Here is a 27,142-nt window from a genome sequence, read left to right on the forward strand (position 1 = left end):
GTCCTACTTTTGAGAACTTTTTGTGTATATATTTGCGATTTCCCCCCCCCCCCATTCAAATTTTTATTTTAGGCCTTATGTAACTTTTTAAAATTCCTACTGTATCCCAGCAAGGCAAATAGTCAGTTAATGAAACCAGATAATGATTACTTAATGTATGGGAAGATGTTTGTTCATAGCTCTGTGCCACGGATTAGTAGTATGTCCGTGTCACAATATTCCTATGGGACAAGAGGATGTGTGGGAGAATGGTATTGATTGTCGGTAATCTGATTTTTCTACTCTCCTTCAGCATTACTATCCGAGCAGGACACAGCCTCCTAGCACCGCCACACGAGTTCAGAGTGGCTCTACGGCCCGAGCAGTGCCTCCTGCCCATGTGTACCCCGCTGGTTCCCAGGTGATGATGATACCCTCACAACTGCCCTATCCATCCCAGGGCTACTATATCCAAGGACAGGTGAGAGTCTACATCACTAAATAAAATGTTGTTTGCATACTTTGTCCTCGACTCTGTTCCCAACAGCACCTGATGGCACGCTTGTTTATTTGACAAATGTCTCCATTGCAGGGTCGCTCTTATGTGATGCCCACACAACAGTACCAAGTGCAGCCTGGAGCTCCTGGCTTCTTTCCCAGTGCCAGCCCCACAGAATATGGCACATACGGTGAGTAAAGACATACAGAAGCCAATTCTTTAAGGTTACTCTAGGGGTCCCCATAGTGAGTAATATCTGCTTATTTTTATGCTAGCTAATTTGTGATTTTATGTTTGAAACTGGGTTCTACAGCTCCCTTTGTCACAGGTACTGTAACTGTGTGATCCCTCCAGCTGCTCTCCGCACCTCCCCCTTCGTGGTGTTTATATGATCAGGAGTTGACTATATTTAGTTCAGTGTGACTGGGATGTAGAAGAGAATCTCTGTATGATGAGTGGGGGCAGCGGTGAATGATACACAGTCATTACCCTGTAAGTTTGGTTAGCTGGAGTTTGCAATTTTGGGGGTGAGGTTTATAGAGACTAATGCCTAATTTTAACAAGTTTGTTTGGGTTTCATTTTTGTCAGCTGAAACATGGAATATATTTGTAAGGTAGTTTAGATCATGATGGTAGATTATATTAAAGGATGTGTACTCTGTATATGTAGAGCAGAAATATCTCATCTCCTAGTGTGTAAAGCAATAAACTTCTTCATATGTACATGTGCTGCTTGTTTCTCTTTGGATTGCTTTGCCCTGCGGTGGTTCTAATGTTTGTCTTCTCATATTCAGCTGGAGCATATTACCCCGCTCAGCAGCAGTTTCCTCCTGGGGTGCCAGGCGCCCAAGTGATGATTAACCAGCAGCAAGCCATTCCTCCAAAGAGAGAGCGAAAGACTGTAAGTGCATTCTATTTTAAATGGGGTGCCCCCAAAATTCTCTATTATGCTCAAGTCTAGATAATTGGCAGATTTCTCCAACTTTTCATTAATAAAGTATTTAAAGGCTATTACTACAGTAATAAAGCAGAAATGTGTCAAGCGTGGATTTCCAGGGCCTTTCTTGGTGCCAGTAATTACTTTAAACAAATCTGTATTCATAGTATTCTCCCCTTAGATTGTACGCTCCTCTGAGCAGGGCCATCTCTCCTCCTGTTTCCACCACTTCTAACTCTGCTCTCCAGCTACTTAGCCCTCCTTCTTGAGGGTCCTTCACCCCACGTCCACTCTCGCTCCCTCCTCCCCTCTGGGGGTCTCCCTGTCTATCGTGCCCTCCTTCTTGGGCCCCGTCGTTTGCGGATCCTCCCTCCCCCTTCCCTGCCCTCTCTAGCTGTGCATTGAGCTTACTGAGTTGCTGTGCTTACTGTTTACTGTACTGTGCTGTCTCCCATTGTATTGTAATTTGTTTGTCTCTGTACGGCGCTGCGGACGCCTTGCAGCGGCTTATAAATAAAAATTAATAATCATATAATAGTATACTTTGTACAGTAAGAGAGGAACTTGTGTTGGACATTCTCTGCGAGATATATAATGAGTACTGGATATTCTTCAAATATGTGGCTTTGAGACTATAGATCTGATCTAAAAAATAATGTTTTATTGGATGCATAACTTGTATTTTGTATGTGGCTGTCACTTTTTACAGTGCAAAACAGCACCTTGCAGTACATATATGTGCTAAGTAGAACATGGAACACATGAGAAATGGAGTAAAGTCTAGAGAAATACCATCCAGTTCTAGTCTTAATAACGATGGTCCATTTTCATCAGAGCTTGATGTATACAGATTTCTGTCTAGTTGCTGTTATAATGTAGAAGCAGATATGTTTAAGTGGATCGCTAAATACTATATAAAGAGCTACTAGAAATGTTCATGAAACATTAAGGTTATTGAAGGAAAATTAAAAGTGACTCTTGAAATATAGGACAACTATTAACACTAGCTGTCACACAGTTGCAATGTCAAACTTCTCAAGTTCAGTTGAGATATCTGAACTGTGACAAGAAACCACGTTATTGTATCCATCTGTGTGTGTTTAGTTTGAGGAGAGGTCTTATGAACTAGGATGTTTTATTGGATTGCTGTTAGGAAGTCATTCTTGAGTTGGTAATGGGAGGAGTAAAGTAGAAATTTGCATGTTATAAATCACTGATATAGATATATATAACTGCAAAATATTTTCCAAATCCCCATTCCATGTATGCAAAGCATTGTGCATTTATAAAGGCCAGATTCCACTTATCCACCAAAATTGTGTACTGTACTACAGCTAATAAAGCGTACCTCTAAACCTCTGTATTACCTGATGGGCAGCAGTACGATAATAATAGGACTAAGAACTTTCTTGTTGGGATGTTGCATATTTAGTTATGGCTATTTATGCCACTGTTCTGAAGTGGTTAGTGATCTTTTGATAGGAAATTTCCGTTGGATATGAACACATTGGCGCACAGATCAGTGCCATGGCACTTTTTTTTTTTTTTTTTTTTGGATATTCCCAGAGCCCACATGTATAACAAAGCTTTTAATTGTTTATCGATAACAAACCATGCAGTCTACAGCTGTCTATAAACATTTTCACTGTGCAAGAATACTCTTCCTGAGATGTTAACACATATTTGAGTTTTATAGTGTGATATTTTTACTTTATAAAGTAGCTGCATAGAGTTATCGAATAGCATTTAATACCAGACTCACAGTTGTGTCTAAGTAATGAGAGGATCACAAACTGCAGTACAATTTTTGGGGATGAAAATATCTGAAACATTGTAGCGTTGGTGCATGGAGAAGGTCTACATGGAAAGTAAAATAACGTCAAGGGACAATCAAACGTAAGAGGAACAGTACAGTGACACATTGTCTATGTAATTTGTCGGTTCAGACAGATATGTTCTCTGCATGGGGTTTAATGATGGGTGTGGCGGAGCCCAGAATTGCACATCCCTGTGAAGGTGACCAATATAATTCGGTTCTAGGAAATTTACAAGGAAAAGACCTATTAATTAGCATTCATACCCCACCCCATACCATCTCAGACAAACAAACCTTAATGACTCTGTACCGTATGCTTGTAGTCCTCAAGTATCAAGTAAGAGTAGCACTGCCTCTATCCTCAATCTTAATTTAGTCTATTCTATTTGGGGAAGTCTCGTGGTTGTCTTCATTTTCTTTCACTTCGTTTGTACAGCCCTAATTTTACTTTTCACCTATTTTGTCTGTTTGCTTGTGTGGTTTTGTGCTCCTTTTTGCCAAGTTTCTTTTTTGTTTTTTTTGGCCAAAGCAGGCACAAACTGTACTTTGTCATTTGAATGATTATCTAGGGCTCATGCCTGAATAGGGAGTAGTACGAAGTCGATGGCTTGTTTGAACATGTGATAATATTTTGCTGTGTCACTGCACATATTAAACTGGTGAAACAGCAGTCTCTAGTAAAGCTACCACTGAATTTTCTTCTGTCCTTTGAATACTGCTGTCCTGTGCTTGAGATTTGGGAATATGGCTGATGTCCAGAGAGCTTTGGCTTTCTTTCATCTCCCTTACCACATGTAGGAGTGTAGTGTCTCTCTGGCGTTTTTCTATTCTCTTGCTATATGCTTTACTCTGATGTAAGCAAAAGAGATTTTGTTGCTGAAGTAATTTAACCTTTCAAATATCAGAAGGTATTTAAGGTGTCTAAACTTCACTAGAATATTGCCTAAAACAACCCACATAGTTGAACACATTTCTGCTATTCATCCATCAGATAAGGATTAGAGATCCAAACCAAGGAGGAAAAGACGTTACAGATGAAATATTGTCTGGAGGAAGAACATCATCAACACCAACACCTCCTCAGGTAAGATCCCTTTTACCATGCAAACACCACTACATTTCATTGTTTTTTTTTTTTTTGTTTGCACATCCAATTAGTTAGAAATGGATGAATTTCTGGTGAAGGGTGGCTGTTATTTTACAGTTTACAGCAATAAGCGAATCAACAAAAGTATAAAAATTACAATTATTTACAACATGTTGGGCACAAGCTCATTGAAACACTTACCTACTAGAAAAGTCAGGGTTGACAAAGCAGGGAAATGAGAGAGAATGAAGAAAAGGAAAGGGTGATGAGGAGGAGCATTTGCACACTAATTGATGGCTTGGAAAGCCAATATTAACACTAAAGAAGAGACCGTCACACTAGCCATAGCACTTGTATGTCTTGGTTTCTGCTTGTAGTGATGCATATTTTGAAAGCACAGTCCTCCGGTTCCATGTGTGATTGCAGAATCTATTATATTGCTGTCAGATTGATCTGATTTGTATGCTGGAAGTGATCCTTGGACTACCTGTGCATGTCCTGCCAGTTTGACAGATTCACACTCGCTATCCTGAATACATTATTGTAGTAAAACAAAAAAAATATTGCGTTAACATATTTCCTTTCACCCTTAAGACACTAGGCGGAGGTTCTGAAGTGCAGGCGAATGGGGAGAGTGTTCATATGCCTATTACAGTACGCCCAGGTAAGTAGTAAAAGAAATATGCTTATTTTTATATTTTATCTGTTTTTGAAGACTCGGAGTGGTGTTACATGTCCAACTAGAAAAACACAGGTTTCATGAGGGCTGACACATTCAAAGGAAATGCTCCTTGCCCTTATATTAGAGGGATTTAATTGATAAAGCATTGCGCACAATATTGACCCTGTGCGACTGTGCAAGGGCTTTTCCTCTTCACTATAATGTCACAGCAGTAATTTGCCTGTTAGAAATGTGCTTTCCTAGGTATTTAAGAATTCCTGTTTAATACCACCCTTCAGATACTCAATTTTGCTAGATTTTATTGAGTAAATGAGCGTATGCAATAGTTTTACTGTTTAGGTAATTAGCAAGGATAAGATTTGAAAAAGATCAGCAGAACAGGTGCTCAGATAATTGTTCCTGAAAGGCAAATGATTTCTTGGGAGATGGATACCCCCTGGATCATTGAACAAGAGTTTAAGTAGTTGCTGCCAGTAGCTTGATGCTTAACATGCTCCATGCTCCTGATCTCCACATTCATGGAAACATTTTTAACGTAACACTGATATGCCTGAGGAAAATTGTTCAATATAGTCACATTATGGTATGCTTGCAGTGTAATTAATTATAATCCTTGGAATTTTAAGTGAGAGGGAAGCTTGCTTGAATCTATGATATCATTGAGAAGTTTTGACTTACACTATACCCAGTGGTCAAAGTGGAAATTTTAGAAGCGGCAGTATGAAACATGTAATTGGAATGTAAATGAATGGAATTTGATCGGCAGTAGTTGGCGGCATACCACCGTATGCACCTCCACAACCACATACCACTAAAAAGTGGTATAGGGCAATTATTTTTCGTAAAAGTTTTATATAGGTTAAATTTTTTAATGGGGGTACTTGAGATATTAAGCTATATACTTAAGCTTGGTACCCGCTGAATGTGAATGATCATGGGTGATATTGTGGGCAATTTCAAGATCAGTAGGTCTTGTTCCCGTTAATGGAATGTCCAGAATACCTTCCATATTCTGGAATCACACGATGTTTGTTCTGCAGACATAGTTCCACTGTGACGTTTTAATCAAATCTTTCTGCACTTTTGTTTTTAGATGAAAGCTCCAAGACTACCCAAGTGCTGACTAAAACTTCTGATAGCCCCTCACCCTCTCCTCCTTCAGAAGCACATTTGAACATGGCAGTTGTTTGTGAGCAAGATCTAACACTTGATAACACTACACCTGAGGTGTCTGTACCTTTGCTAGGGACTCTTATTTCACAGGAAGTGCCCTTGCTTGAAAACCCTTCAGCTTTGGTATCAATGTTGCCAGAGGCTCCTATGGCCATTCAAGAGAACCCAGTTCCAGTTCCAATGGAAGTAAGCATAGTAGAGACAACTGTCGAACAAGCAGAGCCTCTATTAGAAGCTCCAATTATAGAGGCCCAAGAAGAGTCCTTAATCATTTCTCATACTGATGGGTCTGATTCACAGGATGCTCCTTTGCCACAAGAGGATTTACCTTTATCTCTAGACTTGAACACACCGGCTCTTTCACCCCCAATTTTATCTGAGCCTTGTCATGTAGAACCAAATGAGCCAGCTCCAGAATTTGCCCAAGAGTTGATTCCTCTTGACAGTCAACTTACTACTGTAGAGCTTCAAACTAATGGCCTCTCGGAAGTATCTGTGCCACCCGCACATCAAGAGCAAACAGCCGTTTGTCATTCTGAGCCCGTCGTGGATTCCCCAATTGCCCAGCCAGAGGAACTTTTAACAAATGGTGATGGAGCCTCTGGACTTCAGGAGCTTGAGGCACAGGACACCCAGCATGAGTCTCATGTCAGCCCCATCACTGAACCAGAGGAACAGCAAATGCCTGCTTCTGATCCTACACCAGAAGAGGAGGATATCAAGAAGGAACCACCTGCCGAGTTAGAGCCAGCTCCTTCACAAGTATCAAAGCAAGACTTAGATGTCCATGTGCCAGGTAATGCAATATTCATATTGATTTGTTTTAAGCCGGAAAGTGTCATATTTTAGATGTCATAAGGTTGGTTGTTATAGGGCTTTACTTTATCATTTGGAATCTTCATATTCTCTGTTGAATCACACCAGCTAATGTGTTATAATCTGTAAGTAGATAAATCAATTTAAAATTGGCAACCACGCTACAGTACATTTCTTCTCCGGTCTTTGCATACTTTCCAAAAATGCTAAATAAGGTGGTTGTATCATGCCATATGTATTGTATTTCTGTCTTGGCTAGCTTATGTTCACAGCCTGCACTAGTTTCTGACACCATATATGTTCTCTATCCATTGTGAATAAAGGATCATTAGAGGGATAGTATGAATGTATTGCAAGTTAGAAATTACTGTAGGTTTCCATTGTGATCGGAAAGGGTTCCAATGGATGACTTTTTTTTTGTTTTTGTTTTGTTTTTTTTGTGTTTCTGATGTGCCAGTTGCCTTTTCTTTAATAACCGTACTTAAGTACCCATCTATTAACATACAGAATTGTGTAGTATACCTAACTTTTTTTAAAAAAATTGCAGCATTCACTAGAACTGTAACTTCACTACAGTAAAGAAATACTTATATATTTGTGTTTGGAGATTGTTTAACCCCATTACGTCCAGATTTCAGTTTCCTATTCTTGCTCAATGTCCCAATTGACTTTGCTTGTCTTGTTTACAGTTGCTGTGTCTGCACCTAAGAAGAAAAGGAAAATAAAGGATCTAAATAGAAAAGATGTAGTTGGGGATCTGCTAGATGCTTTCAAAGAGGTAAAGTAAACATACCATTAGGAATGCTCCATGCAAGGAATGTGTGGTAAATTTCACGAAGAGCCAGTGTGTGATCCACACCAGGGAGGGACAGTCTTATGCCCTTACATTCATTCCACAATAATTTAAACAAAATAAGGTAGATCTATTAGAATAGTGACTGAGTAGCTCACACACCATCTCACAGTAGTCTGCTCCATACTATTCCTCATATTGGCTATATTGTCGCCTATCCCTCTACGGGCCCAGTCCCACGCTCGCAGGTCTTTAGTTGTGCTCAGGCCCTTTTCCATGCTTCCTTCACCTGCCAATCTAGCTATCATTCTACATACAAACAACATGAAAACAATGTTGAAGAAAAATATTTGTTTTAAACCTTCTTATTTTACTAAACCACAGTGTTTTTTATATTGCATGGTCACACAGGAACGTCTATGAACCAGTTATTGTGTTGGTTGGATAATGTGTACTCTTGATAGGTATGGTGTGTATTTTACTATAGCCTTTCTTCTTTTAGGATGGAGATGGTTCTACTGAAACACCCGAGTTAGCAGCTAACCCACCTGCTACAGCCCCTGAACCAAACAAAATACCAAGTGTCCCACCAGAGGAGCAGGATGAGACATGGGAAGAGAAAGAAGACAAATTGGATGCAGAAAACATTCAGCCAGGGGATCAAAAGTACAAATACAAAGAAGGTAAGACGCCATCACGTGTTCATTAGTCATTCAGCCCAGCTTACAGTAACCAGTCAACCCGTGGTCCTTTAATATGGTCTTATGCTTTCTAAGCAAATTAACCAATTTTATTTACAGACTATCGCTTGTGGACTTACAAGGATATTGTAGGGCTGGATTTTAATTAAAACAATTGAGTAGTTGTATGTACCTGATAGTCAGAAGTATAGCATATTGGGCAATATTCAGAATCTAGTGTCTGTTCTGGCTCTCTTCTTTGAAATCATCTGTCAGGTGACTGATTATTCTGATGTTTTTTGTTTTGTCAGAGCAATGGAAACCTCTGAACCCCGAGGAAAAAAAAAGCTATGACCGTGAATTCTTACTTGGCTTCCAGTTTATCGTGGCAAGCATGCAAAAACCAGAGGGTCTCCCACAGATTACTGATGTAGTGCTAGACAAGGTGGGTGCCTTTATCCTAGAGGATAGGTTCATAATTGTCAATATTGTCAAACATTTTAATGACACGCCTTTTTTTTTTTTTTTTTTTTTAAAGGCCAACAAAAATCCTCTTAGACCCTTAGATCCCGCAAGACTGACTGGCATGAACTGTGGGCCAGATTTCACACCTTCATTTGCCAATTTAGGACGACCTGCTATGGGCAGCCGTGGGCCGGTAAGTTTTCTTAGCAGCTGTGAGAGGCGCACATAATTCTTGCATTTGTATTTTCTTTATAGCAATTGGGTCATGTTGTCGTTATCTTCTTCAGCAGCATTAGTGGTCACTGTTCACACACAAATAAATAAAAAAAGATTCCTCCTTCCTTAAACCTCCCTCAGCTCCAATTGTTTTTTGGGGGGTGTTAGTGTCCTACCATTAGAAGTTAGTTGCAGGGTCTTTGCAATTTTCTTTTTTCTTTGACACAATCTGGGTCTTTCCAACCTGTTTAGAAAGCTCATCCTTTCCTAGTATTGTAAGCACTACAAATTCCTCATCGCTTGAAATGCAGGCCAAAGAGGACAATGACTAATCCTTTTCCCCATGATAATGCACTTATAGCTGTAGCTTCGAGGAATTTGTTGCCCCAGTAGAGGGCGACAAAACTCCTTAGTTTACTGATTCTGTGGATATTTTTGCCTGTGAAATCCAGCAAATCCTGGACATGGATCAGTCAGCCTACTTTGAGATATTGCTCTCTAGACTTTGAGTCAAAACATTATTGCTCAGGACAAAGGACAAATGTCATCTGCACATTTCCAATGAAAAGAGCAGTCAGAATTTTTAATGGCACTTTTTCCTTGTTCTGACAAAATTTGTGTCTCTTAATGTCTTTTCCTTCACCTGAAACACCTTCTTTCCTTATAATTCCATCTGAAAATGCTCCTAAGATCAGTAGTTCAGTTTCTAGGGCTGAGGGTCTTCCTGGACGTCGGGGAGCACATTTACACACCCCGATTCGTCCCATTGTCTGGACTCTGCTTTGGCTTTTCTGGAATGTCATGGTTGGGTAATCAACAGGTACAAATTTGCCCTGATCGCCACAACAACTTCAATGTTTGGGTTTATGTTTGACAGAAAATGTGCAGAGCTCATTGGCTCCTCTCCAGGCCAATACTGTATGAGAGTGCTGGGAAGATGCTGTCCATGATAGAAACTGGTTTCTATCGTGGGACCTTTTGACAAAGTGGTCGGGTTCCCACCTACATTTGGATCACCATAGGATCTCCCTGTCTCTGGAAGCCAGAAATTCGCTTCAGTGGTGGCTGATTTCGGATCACCTGTCGGTGGGCAGGTCTTTTGCTCCATGGTTATGGATCATAGACCACAGACGCCAGCCTGAAAGGTTGGAGAGCCGTAGTCCTTCATTTCCAGGGTCTTTGGTCAGTCCAGGAGTCCTCCCTATCAATCAACACGTTACAGTTGAAGACCATCCTTTTGGTCCTTCATGGGGCCCGGACCCTTCTTCAGGGTCATCCAGTCAGAATTCAGTCCGACAATGCCACGGCTGTGGCATACGTCAACAGACAGGGAGGAACGAGAAGTGCAGCTGCAATGCGGGTATCGGCTCAGATATTCGCCTGGGCGGAACAGTATGTTCCAGCAATCTCGGTAGTGTTCATTCCAGGAATAAAGAACTGGGAGGCTGATTATCTCAGTCGCCATGCGATGATGCCAGGAGAGTAGTCCCTCCATCCGGAAGTCTTTTAGTCTCTGGTTCAGAGGTGGGGTCTGCCGGATCTAGATCTAATGGCCTCCAGACACAACAGAAAGGTTTCCAGGTTTTGCACAAGGGCAAAAGACCCCTTGGCAGTAGCAGTAGACGTCATGACAATGTCATGGGACTTCAGGTTGGGATATCTGTTAAGCTGGTGCTTGAGATGCTCATAAAAGAGGCTGGCCAGCCTCAAAACAGTCAATTGCAAGATGGATTAGGACAACTATTAAACAGGCTTACATCAGGGCTAACCGTCCTGTGCCAGAGAGACTTACGACCCATTCCACCAGGTCGGTAGGGGGGCATCTTGGGCAGCGAGAAATGGGGCTTCTGTGGACCAGCTATGCAGAGCAGCCACCTGGTCCTCTGTCCATACCTTTACTAAATTCTATCAGTTTAATGTGTTTGCGTCCACGGATGCAAATTTTGCCCGTAGTGCTCTAGGGGCCGGGATTTCAGAGCGGTCCCACCCTTAGGGGGCTGCTTTAGAACGTCCCCATAGTAGCAGTGTCCCCCAGACTGGATGAAAGAGAAAAGAGGATTTTTGTACTTACGTTAATCCCTCCCTTCTGCTTTTCTTCTGTGTGCTCTTGGTTGAATGGCATTTTCTCCTTTTGGGCTGTTTAATTAACTGGGAGTGACGGGGATTGTGCAGAGGAGGGGTCTGTCAGCAGTTCCTAAAGTTAACTAGCTAAGTGCCAACTCCACAACCCCATGGTAGCAGTGTCCCCCAGACGGAATCAGAGAAACGGATTTAATGTAAGTAAAAAAAATCCTCTTGCGGGAAAGTCCTGCATTACATAGTTGAAACCTCTTCTTTACATTTTCTGAGTGTTGGGACATTGTCCATGTCCTCATGTTGACGAAGTAGGGATTCTGTACTCCATCATAAAATCCATTTTTTTATTTTTTTTTAAACTCTTTATTTAAAGAGGAAACAGGGAAAAAATACAATCAACACGAATGACATAAAAATATTAATATTCAAGATGTCTCTATGTTTTATGTTTTTATATCTGTGGGGAGGATGGGGAAAGAGAAAGAAAGGGTGGGGGGGTAAAAAGGCACAAGTATTGTTAACAATATCACTAATAAGTAAATAAGTAGCTAAGCAAATTTGGAACGTTGCTGGGAAAAGCTAAGCCACACAATTACATTGACTACTAAAATGAAAAATAGCATACAAACATTACTCACCAGTAGTCGCCACATCCAACCTGGGGGGTCCGGAGGCGGCCCAAATGCTATATTCCATCTGCAGGTGGGGGAGCCGTACTTGATAGACAGCTGCGGCTTTCTAGTAAATACCACGGGGCCCATACCCTATCGAAATTATATGATTTATCATGAAGGTAACATGTTATACTCTCCATGCTTGCGACATGTCCTATGTAGGACCGTAACTCCTGCATAGAGGGGGCCCTAGGGTCTTTCCAGTGTTTTGCTATTAGGGATTTAGCTGCTGCCAAGATGTGAGAGATAAGCTTGTTAGAAGGTCCGCTCTCATCAGGTATAGGGCGAGAGAGAAGGAATGACCAGGGGTCCTTACTTATCTGTTGTTCTGACACTGAGTTAATAAGCGTAAGAACCATGTTCCAGAAAGGAACTATGTGAGGGCAGGTCCATCATATGTGTAACATCGTACCTCTGGCCACACATAAAATCCATTTTTAGAACGCACATAAGGAATGAAAGTAGCCCTCGGTAATGGCTTTTTTTTTTGTGCTGGCCCCCTTGTGTCTGACTTACCTAGCGGTAAAATGTAGTGTAATGTTTGCTGAGGGAGATTGTAGGGAGAAGGGTCTTCGCTTGTTTTTTTCCCCCTCTGGGCTGGGTGTTTGTATTTATGCTGCTGACATCTGTGCTGCTCAAATTCTCATTTCTTTGCCTTTTGTCATACTTTTTTTTTCCATACCTTCTTAAATCTCTCATGTTTGCAGCCCGCTGGAATGGGTCCTCGACGGTCTCAACAAGGACCGCGGAAGGAACCACGAAAAATCATTGCAGCTGTGTCACTAAATGAAAACGTCCAGCTAAACAAAGCTGAGAAGGCCTGGAAACCTATAAATAAGAGGTCAGCTGAGGAAGAGGAGCCAGAAAACATCAAGACACAGGTGGGTTGGTGGTGAAATCCCTATTTGGGGCCATGGATTGCTTGTACTCATTGTTTAAACAATGACTTTATTTCATCTTTCTTGCTTTGTCATTCTTTCACAAGAGAATGAGCAACTTTCATGAAAACTGTATAGAAAATGAAATGACATTTTGATATAATAGTAGAAAATGTGCAATTTAAAGAACAAAATGGCATACAGAGTATAACATGCATTTATTGAACTACAAAACTCCCCTCCAGGCATCTATGTAAATCTGGTACAAACTTAATTTTAATTCGAGCAACAATTTCAGAATGAAGCTTCTTTAAGGAGGATCAAAACAAAATGTGAGCTAGTTTTTACAGATATGTAAAGAAAAGCTGCGTTAACATTTTTGATAACCTTTTAGACATAACAAAACAAATGCATTGCAGACCATTTTTTTTTCCCTTCTATAACTTCTCTACAACAGTTCATAGCCAGTGATTGATAACCTGACACACTTAATAATATTCAGTCAACCTTCAAGTAACAAAAAGGCCACATTGCTTATCACAAAATGCCTCGCATGCCTCTCTGATCCTCCCACACAGCCCAAAAATGTCTTGCATGTACTCAGTGGGGTTTTCAGTGTCATGTATATGTGCTTAAACCCACACGAACACCCTACATGCCACTCAGACCTACCCACATTGGCCCACTCGATACTAATCTAATAGCCACTAATTCAGTTCATTTTAAAATGATATTAATGCCACGTTGCCTACATACTTGTTTTCCTGCGAAGGTAGAGAAGTGCAGACTGCACTACACTCCCTTCTCTTCCTCTACCCCCTCCTCTGATGTGCTAGATGACGTCCTTGTGTTGTGCGCAGATCACATGATATCGTTGTTGGCTACTCTGATTACATATAGTTTCATTTCTCTGCATTATGTAATAGAGCAGTGGCATAGGGTCACATCACTGACATGGCTTATGTCTTCTCTGGACCAGGCCATATTTTTTGCTAAAAATCGCAAAAGGAGGTGGTGTGGGGCCCGGAATGCAAATTATTTTAAAAAAAATTCTGCACAAATAAAAATCATGGTTCGTCTACCTCACTGCCCAGTTAGTTCTACCTTGTATCTTCACATTATTGTCAACTCTTGCCCAGCAAAAATGTCATAATTGTCCTTTCTCTCTACAGGACTTGTTCCGCAGAGTGCGCAGTATCCTCAACAAGCTTACACCACAGATGTTCCAGCAACTGATGAAGCAAGTCACCGACTTAGCCATAGACACAGAGGATCGTTTGAAGGGCGTCATTGACCTAATATTTGAGAAGGCTATCTCTGAGCCAAACTTCTCTGTCGCATATGCCAATATGTGCCGCTGCCTTATGGGGGTAAGAGTGACATATGAGGTATTAGTTAGGTGTTCCACTATTACAAGTATAACAAGTAGATAAAATTCCATCTAAACTAAGCAAAAGTATAAAAATAGTGTAGGTTTATTGACAGGAGAAAATATTTTAGGACTAGAACAAGTGAAGAATACATAAAGTGATTCTATTTTTATTTGTTTAATAATTTTTTAGTGCAGTGCAAACACTCCCTTCTTTTTTTTTTTTTTTTATAAGTCTTTCTTTATGTATGTGTGTATTGACTCTGTTAACTTTTGTGCAGTCTACGGGCTAGGAACAAGGTTTTATGAGCAAATAATTTTGATGGTGGGTTTTGAGGGATCCCCACATCCATTGTTTCGTCTTTCTTTTAAGTACCAACATGAGAGCGTTTGTGGCAGCCACCACTGGAGAGCAGTACTATTACTAAAGCTTTAACAACTCCTCAACTTGGGTTGAAACTTTCATGTTAAGCCGAATGTGATTCTCTATTTCAAACATTGTTGGTTATTTTTGGTTGAAATTGTATTGAAATCCCATTCTTTAAGGAACTACAAACTGTACTGTTAGGCAAGTCGATGTTGCCTTTCTATTTCAGAGAATGTGTTTTAGAATTCTTTTACTCTTAGTTGCTATGGATGGCCTCTTTATTTATTTGTTTTTTATTTTACCTCCTTTCAGCTTAAAGTCTCAACTACAGAGAAGCCGGGAGTAACTGTCAACTTCCGCAAGCTGCTACTGAACCGCTGCCAGAAGGAGTTTGAAAAAGACAAAGATGATGACGAGGTGTTCGAAAGGAAGCAGAAGGAGATGGATGCTGCTTCCACGGTATTTGTCTACGATCTTTTAGGCTCTTGTGTAGTTTTTGTAAATTTGTACTAAATGTCATTAAAATTGCATTTTCTCTGGTGAATTACAAACTTCTTATTGAAATCCTTTATACCTAAAATATTATTTGTTTTATCTCTGAAGCCAGAAGAAAAGGCACGCCTGAATGAAGCGCTGATTGAAGCCCGGGATAGTGCTAGACGCAGGTCCCTTGGGAACATTAAATTCATTGGAGAGCTTTTCAAATTGAAAATGTTGACCGAAGCCATTATGCATGATTGTGTAGTAAAGTTACTAAAGAACCATGATGAGGAATCTTTGGAATGTCTTTGTCGACTTCTGTCCACCATTGGGAAGGACTTGGACTTTGAAAGGGCCAAGGTATCTAGCAATAAGACTAACGCTGCACCCCACCTCTCATCTCTTTACTTTGGCTAGCTTCATTTCGGAATCTGGAAACTATCCCTTATTGATCTGCACACAAGAAACTTCTGTACGTCATATGGCCCAGTTCATATATTTGCTAATCGCATAGTCTTTTTCACATTCTCTGTCCATTTTTCATTTCTCGTCTTCAGCCTCTATTCCCCTGTCCAGTCTTCTTACTTTCTCCAATCTTTCTCTTTAACAGCCTCGAATGGATCAGTATTTTAACCAAATGGATAAAATAATTAAAGAAAGAAAAACATCTTCTCGTATTCGTTTTATGCTACAGGATGTCATTGATCTAAGATTGGTAAGAACATAATCCTCAAGTACTACTTTTAGATTGGAACCCTATGATACTTTATAACAGTGTTTACATCCGATCCTGGCAGATGTTTTGTTAGTCTAATCTTAAATGACTAGTTAAGTTTCTTTTTCTCTTCCCACTAGTGTAACTGGGTACCTCGTCGTGCAGACCAGGGCCCGAAGACTATAGATCAGATTCATAAGGAAGCGGAGATGGAAAAACAACGGGAGCAGGTCAAAGTTCAGCAGCTTATGTCCAAGCAAGACAAAAGACGAGAGCCGCCAGGACGTCCCACTGGTGGCCGTGGTAGTTCAACAACTGATGATGGCTGGAATACTGTGCCCATTAGCAAGGGAAGCCGACCTATTGACACCAGTAGGATATCTAAGATAACCAAGGTGTGTGGATAACTATTAAAGCAATATATACAGATGTAGAGTTGTAAAAACATTTAATTTGGTTCATGAAAGACCCAATTTTATAGATGTTTGCTGAATTGTGGTTCAATGTCTTGTTGTTCTAGCTTGGTGCTATAGATTCTAACCAACTACTGGCACCTGGAGGCCGTTTGAGCTGGGGTAAAGGTAGCAGTGGAGGAACTGGAGCAAAGCCTGCGGAGCCAGGTATGGTGTGTGTGTGTGTGTGTGTTTTTTTTGGGGTTTTTTTTTTTTTTTTTATGGCGATGTCTTTACAAATTAGTATGTACTTATTGTGTTCTTGCTTTTTCATTCTCCAGCGCCAGAGTCTGGTCGGCCAGCCACCAGCACTCTTAATAGGTTTTCTGCTCTGCAGCAGGCTGCGTCTTCAGAGTCTCAAGATGCTAGGCGACCTGTTCAGAGGTATGTGGACGTAACTCTACTAGTGACAAGTTTTCTATTATAGCTAAATCAATAATATAGGAATGTGCATATTCTTCTACTGATGAAAACATTTTTACTTGTGTGATCAACATTTATTAGGCATATTTACAAACTTTTTGTCAAGGGCAGTATTCGCACTGAAATATGTTGGCTTGCCAAGATATAAAGATATATTGAAATTTTGTAGGCAGTTTAAATTGTCTTGACATTCAGTGCATGTTTTGCTCATTTTTACAATTATTTAGATGAGGTTATTCAAATGTTGCTCTGTGGCACGTTTGAATAACCTCTTCTCAACTGAGATCCCGCATTACTAGCTTGCACAAAGAGGTGTCTTAAAAGGTCTATTTAATGTTTTTGAATGGATTAAGCTGTGTTAATCTTGGCATGTTCCAGCACCTTACTGTATTTGTCAAAATTATGTGTTCCCTATTGCTGCATTGCTTTATTGGGTAATGCAATTCAAATTATAAAATATTTTAATTCAGGTAAGATGATTCCTAGGGGCTTAAATGTATTAAGCAGCAGATTCTGCAAGTCACCGATATTCGGGCGCTTTGCAGGGAAAATTTAAAACTGCAATGGCTTCAAAGGAAAACTTGACCATACTTTGTCCATTATCCAATTGGAGGACCTTGATACTTAACTACACAGTTTGTAACTCCAACACATCTTAACCCATCTGTTGGGAGGTAGGCGGTTTTTTGTTTTTGTTTTTTCTGTTTTATTAAAAGTGCCTATCGGAGTGTGTCTCTCCTTTCTACACTGCTGACTTTGACGTCATTGTTCGTTTCCTTTTTATTCGCTCATCTGGAGCTGGGTGAGGAAGGTACTGTGGTGGGGTTAGGTACGGGCTACCGATTCCGACAAGTGTTATACCTACAAAAAAAAAAAACCTGATGGCAGTAAAACACGAACTAAATAGAAGCAGACTTGCCTAAAAGACGAAAGAGACAGATGTCCGATGGCACCGCAGGCTGACAAGACAGTGATTCCAACCGGACAGCTCTCCGGCACTTGAGTGTGATGTGTACGACTTAAGATGAATGGTAATTTAAAGCAGCAATGTCTGGACCCCGCAGGCTAAGTGTTTCAACACTTGAAACACTTTTAGTACACTTGTCAGTGTACTAAAAGTGTTTCAACACTTAGCCTGCTGGGTCCAGACATTGCTGCTTTAAATTACCATTCATCTTAAGTCGTACACATCACACTCAAGTGCCGGAGAGCTGTCCGGTTGGAATCACTGTCTTGTCAGCCTGCGGTGCCATCGGACATCTGTCTCTTTTGTCTTTTAGGCAAGTCTGCTTCTATTTAGTTTGTGTTTTTCTGCCATCAGGTTTCTTTGTAGGTATAACAGTTGTCGGAATCGGTAATATGATTACCACCGTTGTGGTACCTCCTTCAGCCGCCCAACTTTTTTTCTCTGAGGGATGGCCTTCGGGAAAGCCAGTCAAAGGAAATGATTGGGTGCAGCACGAAGTGCACAGAGCATGCACCAGAGACGTGGCCTATGGAGAGGAGGATTCTTAAGCCATAGTCATCTCCTTTGCATATGTGACGTGGATCAGAAGGTAGATGCAATTCTTAAACAGTTTTTGGAAGTGTCCTGTGTGAGTGGAATAGTACATCATAGCTCTCCTGTATTTCCCAATGGGCTGTTTTTCACCACAGGTCTCTTCTCAGAGCATTTTGTTCTGCAGGAAATCATTCAGCCCTTAATCTCCTCAGGAGTGGTCATTCCAGTCAGAGAGGTCACTCAATTCATCCTAGTTGCACCGCACTTACTAAGAAGGTGTCGGTACACTGACATACTCAGCATGGCAGTGGGTCCATTGTGGCAGAACCTGTTAAGCCAGTGCTCATTTCAGCTGCAAGGTTTAAAGGCTTGTCTGACAGGGTTGTTGAGACCAGAACCAAGTCTCTGCTAAGAATTATTACAGGGTGTGGAAGACTTATATTTATACTATATATATATATATATATATATATATATATATATATATATAAATAAATGGTGATGATGATGATACTATTGTGAAAAGAGGGGTTCTCCTACCTCTTTCTTTTCAGTTGCCCGTTTTACTCTTCTCTTTCAGGAGTGTCTGGATGGCAGATTCAGACTTGGCTCCCAAAGATTCAGGTTTTGGCCCTCTAGGATTTCTTGCAGAGAGTCACGTTTTCAGACTTTCTTGCAGGGAATGATACACGTACAACCTCTACATACTTCATGTAGCCCATTGGGAATTGAACATGACTGCATCCTCCTTTCAAACTTTTGGATTTGATGGTGTCAAATTGCCTTACTTGGAAGGCTAACTTTCTTTGCTATCTCTACAGCTAGGAGATATTTGGTGCTGGAGACTGTCTTGTAGGTCTCCATATCTTACCTTTTTAGGGCTGTTTTTTGGACTAAACCTTTCTTTCATCCCAAACTGGTCTCCATGTTCCATCTAAATTAGGACATTGTGAAATCTGGGCTTAGACTGTGCTAGATCCCCAGAAGAGGGCTCTCCGCTCTCTGGATGTTGTCAGGGCTTTGAAGACCTGTATTCATAGGACTCATGATGTGTGTAGGACAGAGGTTCTCTTTGCCCTCTGTTGCCCACAAGAGCGGTTGGCCAGCGTCCAATCAAGCCATTAGTAGGTGGATTACTTTGGTAATTTATCAGCCTGTCTTCAAAAATTTGAGGGCTCATTCTACCAGATCGGTGAGTACCTCATGGGCAGTATGGGCCGGGGCCTCGGATAAGCAGCGGTGTCCTGTTACCATCTAGTCATCTGTTCACAAGTTTACAGACATTCTTTACAGGTTTAATGTGTTTGCGGCCAGGAATGCTAGTTTTGGATGGAAGTTGCTTTTCGTCTATTCTATAGAGTATCGCTACGGAATATGTTGGCGCTATATAAATGATGATGATGATGATACAAACTCGAGGCAGCTTTGGAAGATCTGAAGTATCCTCTAATTGGATGGTAGAAAACTGGACTTCTATGTTTGCATTTAAATCCTTTTTCTCTGAGTCCAGCTGGAAATACTTGGGCGCCCATCCTTTGTTTTAATGTTGCTGTAGAAGGACATTGTTTTCCTTCCCTTTTCCTTTCTCTTCTGTCCTTTGGGGCTTAGTGAGTAAAATAATTGGCTTCCTTCTGGCAGAGGGGATGGAGTTATAGACTGTGTAGAAATGTAGTGCTGCACTCCTGGCTGAGCCCCTAAACCTAAGGTCACCAGCATCTCCTCATGGTCTCAAAGAAAAGCATTTAATGGAAGTATAAAAATCTACTTTTCAAAAACAGGTCCTATAAATATGAAAATAGCGCTATTTTTAGGTTTCTTCCTCTCCTTGTCTGGGTCTGTTAATTTTAAACTGCTGAATTGTTGATGTGGATTTTCAGTATCATCAACAAAATTGTAATAGAATGACTAGAAATGCATAATTTAATCATCTTTATTGGTATATTTTCAACATTTGTTGACAGTGATTTCTTTGGCAGTTCTAATCTTTTTTTTTTTTTTTTTCTCCTCCACTGTTGCAGAGGTAGCTCAAGCCGCGAACGCTCAGAAAAGGACAGAGGAGACAGATTTGAGAGAAATGAAAGATTTGATAAAGGAGATCTTTTTGAGCGATCTGACCGCTCAGATCGAGCTCGGGCTGTGCTCACTAAGAGGAGTTACAGTAAGGAGACAGATGACCGCAGCAGAGAACGAGAGGCACATATTCCTCAGGAGGCAGTGAGAAAAGTAGCAAGTATGACTGAGCAAAGGGATTACACCAAAGAAAGCAGTAAGTGCATTCTATGTGGATTATATCTCCTTTATGTTGTACATGGTATTATTCTTAATATCTTTTTTTACCTTTCTCAGTCAAACGTGAGCCCTCAACAGCTGCTCCTACAGCTACCACCTCAATATCCTCTATGTCTGAAGAAGAATTGGAGAAAAAATCTAGATCAATTATAGAAGAGTACCTACATATTAATGATATGAAGGTGAGGTGACATTCTACCGGTGTGATGTGCGTGCGTGCTATTGTTCTCCATCTGACAGTCTTTTGTCACTACAGGAGGCACTCCAGTGTGTGCAGGAGCTGAACTGCCCTACTATGCTCTTCATCTTTGTTCGGAATGGTATTGAGTCCACGTTGGAAAGGAGTACTATTGCCCGTGAGCACATGGGGCTCCTTCTGTACACACTAGTGAAGGCGGGCACACTATCCAAGGAGCAGTATTATAAGGGGTAACTACAAATCACTTTAACTAGCTTTTTACTTAGACATTCACATGTTATGTACTTTAGTATATAAATGTACCCTTTTATTCAGTAGTAAAATAGTAGGTTGTATGCTAAGCTTGTATCTATACTGTGTGTGGCAACAGTGTATGGAGTGGAGCTGTAAGTATTCTTCTTTGGCAAATAATGCGAGACTGGACGAGAGCAGATTATAGAGTGGTGGCTGGCAGATGAAAGAGTAGTGGTGCCATATCTGGTAATTTAGAAGAAATGCTATGCTAAGATACTGCTACTAGAATACATTTACTGTAAAATACTATGAACCGTACACGCTTGCTTTTTTTTCATTTGAACCCTCTTGAACTCCAGAGTCTTGGAAGTAATTGAGGTGGGTGAAGATATGGAGATTGACATCCCTCACATCTGGCTGTATTTGGCTGAGCTCATCAGTCCTGTTTTGTTGGAGGAAGGAATTCCAATGAGAGAGTTATGCAGGTAATGTATTAGATGGTGTATTTTCTACATTTAATGATTGGCCCCAGTCTGTGTAAATTAGTATTAATAGTAGTTGGTTTCATATTGGCTTGGTTTGTGTTTTCGGGAGTCAGATTATTGTTTAAGGTTCTAATATCCTATTGCTTCTTTGCAGAGAGTTGACTAAACCATTGGTTCCAATTGGGAAAGCTGGTATCTTACTAGCAGAGATATTGGGTTTGCAGTGTAAAGGCATGGTGAGTTTCCTGTAGCTGCTGGGGGAAAATGCTATATGTCATTTCAGTGTCATTTCAGACTGCTCAATTTGTCACCACTTTCTTTTTATTGCAGTCACACAAGAAAGCAGGTGCCCTCTGGCAAGAATCTGGGCTCAGCTGGAAGGAGTTCCTGTCAAAAGATCAGGATGTAAACAAGTTTATCAGTGAACATGTAAGAACCTAGAGATAGGCATTGACTTCTTAAATTATCAACACTTCGGATACCCTCTGTTTTCAGTTGTGTTTTTCAGCCATGGTACTTGTTCTTTCATCCACTTTTTCCCAGCATCATTTTAGAATGACTTGTGCTCTCTCATTGCAGAAACTTGAGTACACATTGGGAGAGGAGACGGAGTCATCCAGTAAGAAAGATCTTTCCCCAGCTGAGCTGGACAAAGTGCTCACCAGACTCTTGAAAGAGAATAGTAGTAACCAGCAGATATTTGACTGGATTGAAGTAAGAATACAGATAAACAATCACTGTTCTGGTTACCAGGTAATAATGTGCACCATTTTTATTAACTTTGACCATTTTCATTATTTATCCACAGGCCAACTTAAACGACCAGCAGTTGTCATCCAACTCCAATATCCGAACTCTAATGAGTGCTGTGTGCCACTCTGCCATTATCTGTAAGTATCGGAGCTAATTAGAGTTTGTTCCATTGGTCAGGATATTCAACTTGTGTATGTTTTGGAAATTCTCATATTGACTACTGTCTAATGTTTCCTTTACTTTTTCATAGTTGAGAGTCCTTGTAGAGTAGATGTCAACGTGATCCACACCAGAGCTAAGCTACTTCAAAAATACCTAAATAATGAGGCAAAGGAGCTACAGGCTCTGTATGCTCTACAGGCACTTGTTGTGAAACTTGACCAGCCCCCAAGTAAGTATCTCACTCTTTTGTAAATAGACATTGGTTAGGTGGCCACTGAGCATTTCAGTACTTTACTTGTCTCCCGTCTATGCTCTGTCATCTTTGTATCTCTTACATTGTTTTCTACAGGGAAATTTTAATCAAGTGTATGATTGGAACAGTTACTCTTTGTAAATTACACACGCTTCAAAGTATGTAGAGGACAACACTATATCATAGCCCACTCCCCCCACCTCCCCCAGTTAGTCTATACTATACCTAGCGGGCACTCAGCGTGCTAAGCAGTGCTCTCTACTTATTGCCTGTCAGCCCCATGCTCTGTACCAGCATTTCTTGTTCGTCTGGAGAGCTGAAGTAGAAGCACTATAAAGTTTCCTAATACCCTAGCCACCTGTAGGCTTTTGCATAGCTTTTAATTAACAAAATAATTACTGGTTAACGGGAAAAAAAACATTGCAAGTTGTGGGACAAAATATACAAATTTTTAGGATTTTTATTTTCTTTTTTTTTATTAGCTAAAGCTGTGTATGTTACTTATTATCAGATATATACAATACTATTAAATTTATTACACATTTAAACATCGATTTGGCATCTTTATGTTCTATAGTGCAAAATTGAACCTGTATGCGTCCTTCTGACTAGAAGAATATCGCACTGTATTTGCTTTTATTTTCTTGTTGTATCTGTTACCATAGTTGGGATGATTGTCACAGTAACTGATGCCACAGTTTGGATGATTGACCCAGAGAATGTCAACTTGCCGTTTATGGAGTCAAAAATCGTTCTCTCGCACTCTTGGGAATTTGTTAATCTTTCTATGGATCAACACAAAATTTGTGGTTGTAGTTTCAGACCAGCTGGGGTTGTGCAGGATATAGATCCCTGACTTAGACTAGATAAGGTCTACTTTGCATTTTGTTCAGAAAATCTTACAATGCATTCATCCAAAATTTTCTATAGAGAATTTTTTTTTTTTTGTAGCAGAAATTGTTGAATTGCTGCACATTAAAAATTGCAGACGATGACAATTTTGTATTACTGTAAATTATATAATATGGAGCTAGGCACTCTGTACAACTTTCAGTCAATATTTATGAACCTAGAACCTTGGAATAGTCTGTACTAGTAAATAGAAGTGGTTTTTTTGTTTTTTTTTGTAAAATTGAGGTTACAATTAGACACTTATATATTGACCATTGTTGTGGTTGTCTCCAAATAGATCTTTTGAGGATGTTCTTCGATGCACTATATGATGAAGATGTGATAAAAGAAGAACCATTTTACAAGTGGGAATCTAGCAAAGACCCAGCGGAGCAACAGGGAAAAGGTGTCGCCCTCAAATCTGTCACCGCTTTCTTCACATGGCTGCGGGAAGCAGAAGACGAGTCTGATACTGATCATAAAGACTAAATATTCCTATCTTGTGTTTGCTCGTTTTTACTTGGGGCTTCCGTTTTTTTTGTTTTTTTTTTTTGTTTTTTTTCTTTGTTTTTCCCTAATGACTTTTTAAAAGAGAAACACACAAATCCCAATGACTTTGCGTTTGAGAGAAAATATTGACTCATTGACTGAATGATGAAGCCTGGCAGAGGGTGGTGAGGTTGCCTGGCACAAAGGAATTAAAGGGCAGAAAGTCTGAAATTTGCGGGCATTTAATAAGAGGGAGCCTGACATATGGACAGACTGCAAAGCTTGGAGGTTTTTTTTTTGTTTTTTTTGTTTATGCAACCATTTCTTGGGGTTTAACTTTAATAAGAGTACTTGAGATATTTTGGGACTGCTGAAGGGAGGGTGGAAAGCTGTGTCCCACCTTCTCCCTCTATTCTCCATCACACAGATTGGGGCACATGCAGACCTTTCACTCTTGCAGATATGATTTTTAAAAGAGCAGTTGGAGCCTACATGCTTCAGTGGGACGGAGCACTTGAGCTTCTCTCTTGTTCTTCATGGCTGAAATATAGATATATAAATATATATATATAAATATATATATAATTATTACAAATTGTTTGGTTTGAATCTTGTGTCCTGGTGTCAAACTCACCCAGAGTGCAAGACAGGACAGCTTTTATTTTTATTTTTTTTCCTTTTTTTTTTTTTTTTTATTTTTTAAATAATCTGATGAACTTCTGATTTGATTTGTAATAATCCGACTTGGTGGATGCTCTACTACCAACAGCTGAGATTATTTTTTTCATTTTTTTTTTTTCTCGTGGTTAAGATCTCCCTTCTCAACGGAGTTAGAAAAGATTTTATTTGTATTCAGATCACCATGTGTTGGAAAGAGGCAAGTCTAAACCCTAGCAAATTCTGTATTTATAGAGAAAGCAAAGCCTTTTGGTTATTTGGCCTTCCAATATGTTTTGGAGGGTCTTGTAATTATTAAACAAACCAAGGATGAATGAAATTTGTAAATACTTTTTGCTTTCTTTATTAAGTATTTAATGATTCTGACATACAAATTTCCCCAAAACCTCTTTTCACAGAAACTGGAAATAAATAAGAACCTTACATACTGTGTCTTCTGTTCTGTGTGCACTAAAATTCACCTTAATCTCTCATATTAACAATAAGTTTAATATTGGCAAGTGTAAATGGTCTACTGTGAGTCGATAGATACAATTACATATATTACAACTGACTAAAAAACTATTTGCTAGGTGTGGAAAAATAATAATTCCCGTTTTCTGCCAGATCTATGGTATAAGAGGAGTACTGTTCCTGTGTGCAATGCAAGTTGCATCCAAGTTGGTCTTACATACAGTTAATATAGGGTTTTTACAAAGGGCTTTTGCCCATTAATGCTGGAAAGGGTCCCAACGAACAGCATTTGTATACGAATTCTGGTTTATTCACCTCTTGGGAAAACTGTTTCACATGTGACATATGTCCAATCCAGGACACTACACTACACACATGAACGGAATGATTACATTTCGTCCAGCACTGTAAGGTCCTGGGACTGGCCCAGGAGACAGATATTGTAATATTTTACTAAATTATATTTAGAGACAAACAAAATTAATAATTTTTACTGTATATAGAATTACCAACCTTTGACAATTCTATGAATAACAGTTTTACTTACAATTGTCTGTAGTGATGCAAACTATTATGTAGAGCTCACTTGAAGGTACAGTGAAGTTCAGTGGTTTGTAATACTGATGAGCTACCAATAATTCACTTGCCCTCAGTGGCCATTTTATTAGGCTTGTTAATGCAAATATCTAATTTGCCATTCATGTGGCAGCAACTCTGTTCACAAAAGCATGCATACATGGTGAAGAGGTTCAGTTGTTCAGATCAAATGCCAGAATGGGGATCAAATGTGATTTAAGTGACTTTGACCATGGAATAATTGTTGCAAGGTCTGGTGGTTTGAGTATCTCAAAATTTGCAGGTCTCCTATGATTTTGAGGCACAATGTTCTCAAGAGTTTTCAGGGAATGGGGAGTAAAACAAAAAATATCCAGTGAGCGGCAGTTCTATGGGCGAAAATGCCCTGTTAATGATCAAACATCCTAGAGGAATGGCCAGACTGGATTAATCTTATAGAAAGGTGACCGTAACTCGCATAACCATGCATTACAACAGTGGTATGCAGACGAGCATTTCTGAACACACAGCATGTTGAACCTTGAAGTGCATGGACTACACCATAAGATCATCACACGGAACAAGAAACAGGCTACAGTCGATGCAGGCTCACCAAAACTAGTTAGTTGAAGATTGGAGAAATGTTGCCTGGTCTGATGAATTTTTATTTCTACTGCAACAAGCAGATGCTAGTTAAAATTTGTAAACTGCATAAACCTTTCTGCTGTCAAACTACCAAGCCTCCAGCTACCCACGGAAATCTTACTTTCTCTCTCCTACCGCTGGGAGACACTGCCAGACATCCCACTACTATACATTGGGGTATAGTAGTGGGATTGGGAGTTTAGGCACTAAAAACTCTTATGATTTTTACTCCCCTCCTCTGCTATGCCCTTCCTCTCCAGTACCTCTGGTTTTTTTTTTAGTGCCTTAGGAGTTAGGCCAGTTTGGTATAGGCTCCTGTCTATACTTAGTGATAGTTTGTCACGTTTTTATTTAATTTTTTCTCAGTGGTGCTTCGCGGGGATCGATCCTAAGTCCCAGAGAGGGTGAATAGTCCTGGGCTTCCTTCACTCTGATCCCCGCGCAAGGTAAGAAGTGGCTGATGCCCGGGTCTTCCTTTCACCTGTCTTGCCGACAGTTCATCCCCTAGAAGCGAGCTTTTAGTTGATTGATAGCGCCATTAGGGCTTTAGGTGCCCACGGAGGTAGTTCTCTTCAGCGGGCCACAGAAATAGGTCGCGCGGGGGAGATCCAGGATCAATCTCTCCCTGCCGACGAGCTAGCCGGCAAGCCCCCCCCCCCCCCCAGCGGGGGTCCGTTAGCGCTCCCTCTATTATAGAGAGTGGCGCTGCATGAGGAGGGCAGACATCACACACGCTCCTGGGCACTGTAACAAGCGTGTTGTGGAGAGGTTACCGACAGCCATATTATAGATGAGCTGTTTGGTAACTTAGAGAGGAGCAGACATTTTTTGATCGGGGCGGAGCCAGAGAAGGACCTTCATTTCCCGCACTTCTCAGGATTCTGCACAGCGGAGTCGCCATTTTAAGCTCATATCGAGCAGCTGCATGTCTCTTCTCTCCTCTCATTTACCTCTTCTGTGACTGGTATCGTTAAATCC

General features: G+C 40.4%; 1 protein-coding gene across 8 annotated transcripts in view; it reads left to right on the forward strand.

Moving 5' to 3' along the window:
• Positions 1 to 24,934, forward strand: part of EIF4G1 (eukaryotic translation initiation factor 4 gamma 1) — a 40,386-nt gene extending 15,452 nt beyond the window's left edge. For 7 of the 8 annotated variants that reach the window (XM_075202443.1, XM_075202445.1, XM_075202444.1 and 4 more), the window contains 28 exons: positions 293 to 460; positions 572 to 668; positions 1,273 to 1,379; positions 4,223 to 4,315; positions 4,913 to 4,982; positions 6,094 to 6,969; positions 7,679 to 7,767; positions 8,285 to 8,465; positions 8,774 to 8,907; positions 9,001 to 9,120; positions 12,601 to 12,774; positions 13,944 to 14,141; positions 14,820 to 14,966; positions 15,111 to 15,347; positions 15,598 to 15,702; positions 15,843 to 16,097; positions 16,223 to 16,322; positions 16,436 to 16,538; positions 20,097 to 20,344; positions 20,425 to 20,549; positions 20,624 to 20,796; positions 21,160 to 21,285; positions 21,440 to 21,521; positions 21,616 to 21,714; positions 21,865 to 21,999; positions 22,094 to 22,175; positions 22,289 to 22,429; positions 23,643 to 24,934. In XM_075202443.1, coding sequence (XP_075058544.1) covers positions 293 to 460; positions 572 to 668; positions 1,273 to 1,379; positions 4,223 to 4,315; positions 4,913 to 4,982; positions 6,094 to 6,969; positions 7,679 to 7,767; positions 8,285 to 8,465; positions 8,774 to 8,907; positions 9,001 to 9,120; positions 12,601 to 12,774; positions 13,944 to 14,141; positions 14,820 to 14,966; positions 15,111 to 15,347; positions 15,598 to 15,702; positions 15,843 to 16,097; positions 16,223 to 16,322; positions 16,436 to 16,538; positions 20,097 to 20,344; positions 20,425 to 20,549; positions 20,624 to 20,796; positions 21,160 to 21,285; positions 21,440 to 21,521; positions 21,616 to 21,714; positions 21,865 to 21,999; positions 22,094 to 22,175; positions 22,289 to 22,429; positions 23,643 to 23,833 — 4,656 coding nt within the window. In that variant the 3' untranslated portion in view covers positions 23,834 to 24,934. Of the gene's footprint in view, positions 1 to 292; positions 461 to 571; positions 669 to 920; positions 971 to 1,272; positions 1,380 to 4,222; positions 4,316 to 4,912; positions 4,983 to 6,093; positions 6,970 to 7,678; positions 7,768 to 8,284; positions 8,466 to 8,773; positions 8,908 to 9,000; positions 9,121 to 12,600; positions 12,775 to 13,943; positions 14,142 to 14,819; positions 14,967 to 15,110; positions 15,348 to 15,597; positions 15,703 to 15,842; positions 16,098 to 16,222; positions 16,323 to 16,435; positions 16,539 to 20,096; positions 20,345 to 20,424; positions 20,550 to 20,623; positions 20,797 to 21,159; positions 21,286 to 21,439; positions 21,522 to 21,615; positions 21,715 to 21,864; positions 22,000 to 22,093; positions 22,176 to 22,288; positions 22,430 to 23,642 lie in introns of those variants that run through there. The other variant, XM_075202446.1, reaches the window with a different exon arrangement.
• Positions 24,935 to 27,142: the final 2,208 nt, after the last annotated feature.

The sequence above is a fragment of the Mixophyes fleayi genome, chromosome 3 (genome assembly GCF_038048845.1).
Source record: "Mixophyes fleayi isolate aMixFle1 chromosome 3, aMixFle1.hap1, whole genome shotgun sequence".
NCBI classification, from domain to species: domain Eukaryota; kingdom Metazoa; phylum Chordata; class Amphibia; order Anura; family Limnodynastidae; genus Mixophyes; species Mixophyes fleayi.